This window comes from Cyprinodon variegatus, unplaced genomic scaffold, assembly GCF_000732505.1.
Source record: "Cyprinodon variegatus isolate N-32 unplaced genomic scaffold, C_variegatus-1.0 Scaffold62, whole genome shotgun sequence".
Taxonomy (NCBI): Eukaryota; Metazoa; Chordata; class Actinopteri; order Cyprinodontiformes; family Cyprinodontidae; genus Cyprinodon; species Cyprinodon variegatus.
Genome location: NW_015150515.1, coordinates 1,739,664 through 1,742,027, shown reverse-complemented (window position 1 = coordinate 1,742,027; position 2,364 = coordinate 1,739,664). Strand labels below are relative to the sequence as shown.

Below are 2,364 nucleotides of genomic sequence, written 5' to 3'. Positions count from 1 at the left end.
ATTCATCATAATGAAAGATGTAATTATAAAGTGAGATTTGATTTTTTTCTGCGGAACAGAGTGAGTTTGTTTGAGGCTCTGAGATCCAGCGGAACCAAACTGACACGGACCCGCTAACGGCAGCGTGCTAACAGGTTAGCCGGGACAGCAGGAGGAGGACTGTTTATGGAATAGGGTTATAATCCTGAGGGTTTTTTTGTATTTTATTTTACTTTAACCACAAATTTATTTAAGTATGCCAAGCAAAAAGAAGAAATATAACGCCAGATTCCCTCCGGTAAGTTAAAATATTTATTTCTACCGGCGTCAACACTAGCTAACTTTAGCTAACTGTTGTATGAGAGGCTAGCTACTTTAGCTTAACTTGAGTTCTTTTTGGTGTCTTTTGTTGCTCAAAGAGCGAAAATAGAAAAATATTTTACAAATACTCTTTTCTTGAATGTTCAAAATTCCATTTAGATAAACCCTAATGTCGTCCGAGTTCAACAATTTATTTATTTTTATGTTTTTGTCTCAAGTTAGCTACCAGAAGTCGTTGTTTTTAGCATTCACAGCTAACTTGGATGTATTTTAGAAGAATTCGTGTGCATAACTGTCAATGCTATATGCTACATCCTGCATTTACTACATTTAATCTGTAGTTAATAATCTGCATAGTTGTTTATGTTCCCATCCTGGATGCTGATGCAGAATTAATGTTTGAAAGTTGGAATTTGCTGATAGTTTCCACAGAAATCACATCAGATCTGTTCTTTTTCAGGCGAGGATCAAGAAGATCATGCAGACAGATGAAGAAATAGGCAAAGTGGCTGCAGCAGTCCCTGTTATTATCTGTATCCTTCTGCTTCAATTGTTTATCTATGCAAGATAGATTATAATTAGTTGTAATTGAACTTTATTGATCTCACTTTGGAGAGTGGCAGTCTGTGGGAGTGGGTTTCAAACTCACAACCCCAGGACTTCAAGCTCTATGCCCTAACCACTAGGTCACCGCTTCCCCTGTCTCGTGTTTTAGTTATGTGTCATTGTTTAGAAAGAACCAACAATCAAACAGAGTTTATTTAATGCAGAACTCAAACCTTAGAGAACAAAGCATTTTCTGATCTGCATTATTTCACCTAATGTCTTAAGTTTAAGTAGAGTTGCTATTCTGAGACACTTTGACCTGCAGCAGTGTAATTTCCTTAAATGAACCCTCAGCGAGAGCTCTGGAGCTCTTTCTGGAGTCGTTGCTTACGAAGGCCTGCCACGTCACCCAGTCCAGGAACGCAAAGACGATGACGACATCGCATCTGTGAGTTTCTGGATTTCTCTGTTTCGGTTCAACTGCTTCAGCTGCAGACTAACTACATGTTTTTACTGTTTCTTCCCAGATTTGATATACAAAGGGCAAAATGCTTTTTGTTTCATATGCATATTTCTTCCTTGCTGTTTGTGTTTTATACAGTTTCAGTTTAAAATCCTGGCGCTGGCCTTCAGGGCCTTTCAGGCTCCCTCCTACATTAGAGACTTGTGTCCTTATAGCGCCTCTCGGAGGCTAAGGGTCTCCGGACCTGAACCTGCATACGGTCCCAGGGAAGATCGCTCCTTTCAGGCGGTCCCACCGGTGTTCTGTCAGCTCAGCATACCGTGTCAGGCCAGCATACCCTCAGTAATACGCATTACAAAGAGTGTCTCTGCTCTCCTTACAGCCAATCACGCTGTTTTAGCTGATTTAGTCAGGTTTTTCTCGTTGTTTTGTACATAAAACAACAAAAAAGTCCATCACTAGTTCCACTACACACATTAACTTTAAAATAAAAACATTACAAGTCCGTTTGACGGGGATCTTATTAAAATATGATCAGGATTTTTTCACAGAGAATTAAATATTCATAGGGAGAAGATTCTACAACTCAGTTGACAGGATGTGGGATTTATTTATTTTTTTAAATAATATGAGCGACATGTGGATCATTTTATTTTTATTTATTTATCTTTACAGCACATAAAGAACTCCTGAAATTATTTTCAGATTACACATAAATGGATGAATTGATTCTGAGGGGGGAAATGAATGACTTTAGGATTAGGATTAGGATTCACTCATTGACAAACTGAAGCCATTCTGTGGGAATAATAACGGCTAATAACGATCATGCGTTTTATAAGGGTATGCTGGCCTGACGCGGTATGCTGAGCTGACAGAACGCCGGCGCTCTGGAATGATCTTCCGCTTTCCTTCCGCTTACTTGAATCCGTTGATGTTTTTAAGAGCGAACTGTAAAGCTATTTGTTTAAAAAAGCATTTTAAAGGAATAGTACACCCAAAACATGATTAGCCTTCATTTTCTACTCACCCCCATGCTGAACAACACTCTGGAG

The 2,364-nt window shown here is 39.0% G+C and overlaps 1 protein-coding gene across 1 annotated transcript in view; it reads left to right on the top strand.

Annotated features, from left to right (window-relative positions):
• The first annotated feature begins 80 nt into the window (after positions 1-80).
• The window catches only part of drap1 (DR1-associated protein 1 (negative cofactor 2 alpha)), an 11,701-nt gene continuing 9,417 nt past the window's right edge, over positions 81-2,364 (top strand). The window contains exons 1-3 of the mRNA XM_015371660.1: positions 81-277; positions 761-833; positions 1,201-1,294. Of these exons, the coding sequence (XP_015227146.1) occupies positions 236-277; positions 761-833; positions 1,201-1,294 (209 nt within the window). The 5' untranslated portion in view covers positions 81-235. The remainder of the gene's footprint in view (positions 278-760; positions 834-1,200; positions 1,295-2,364) is intronic.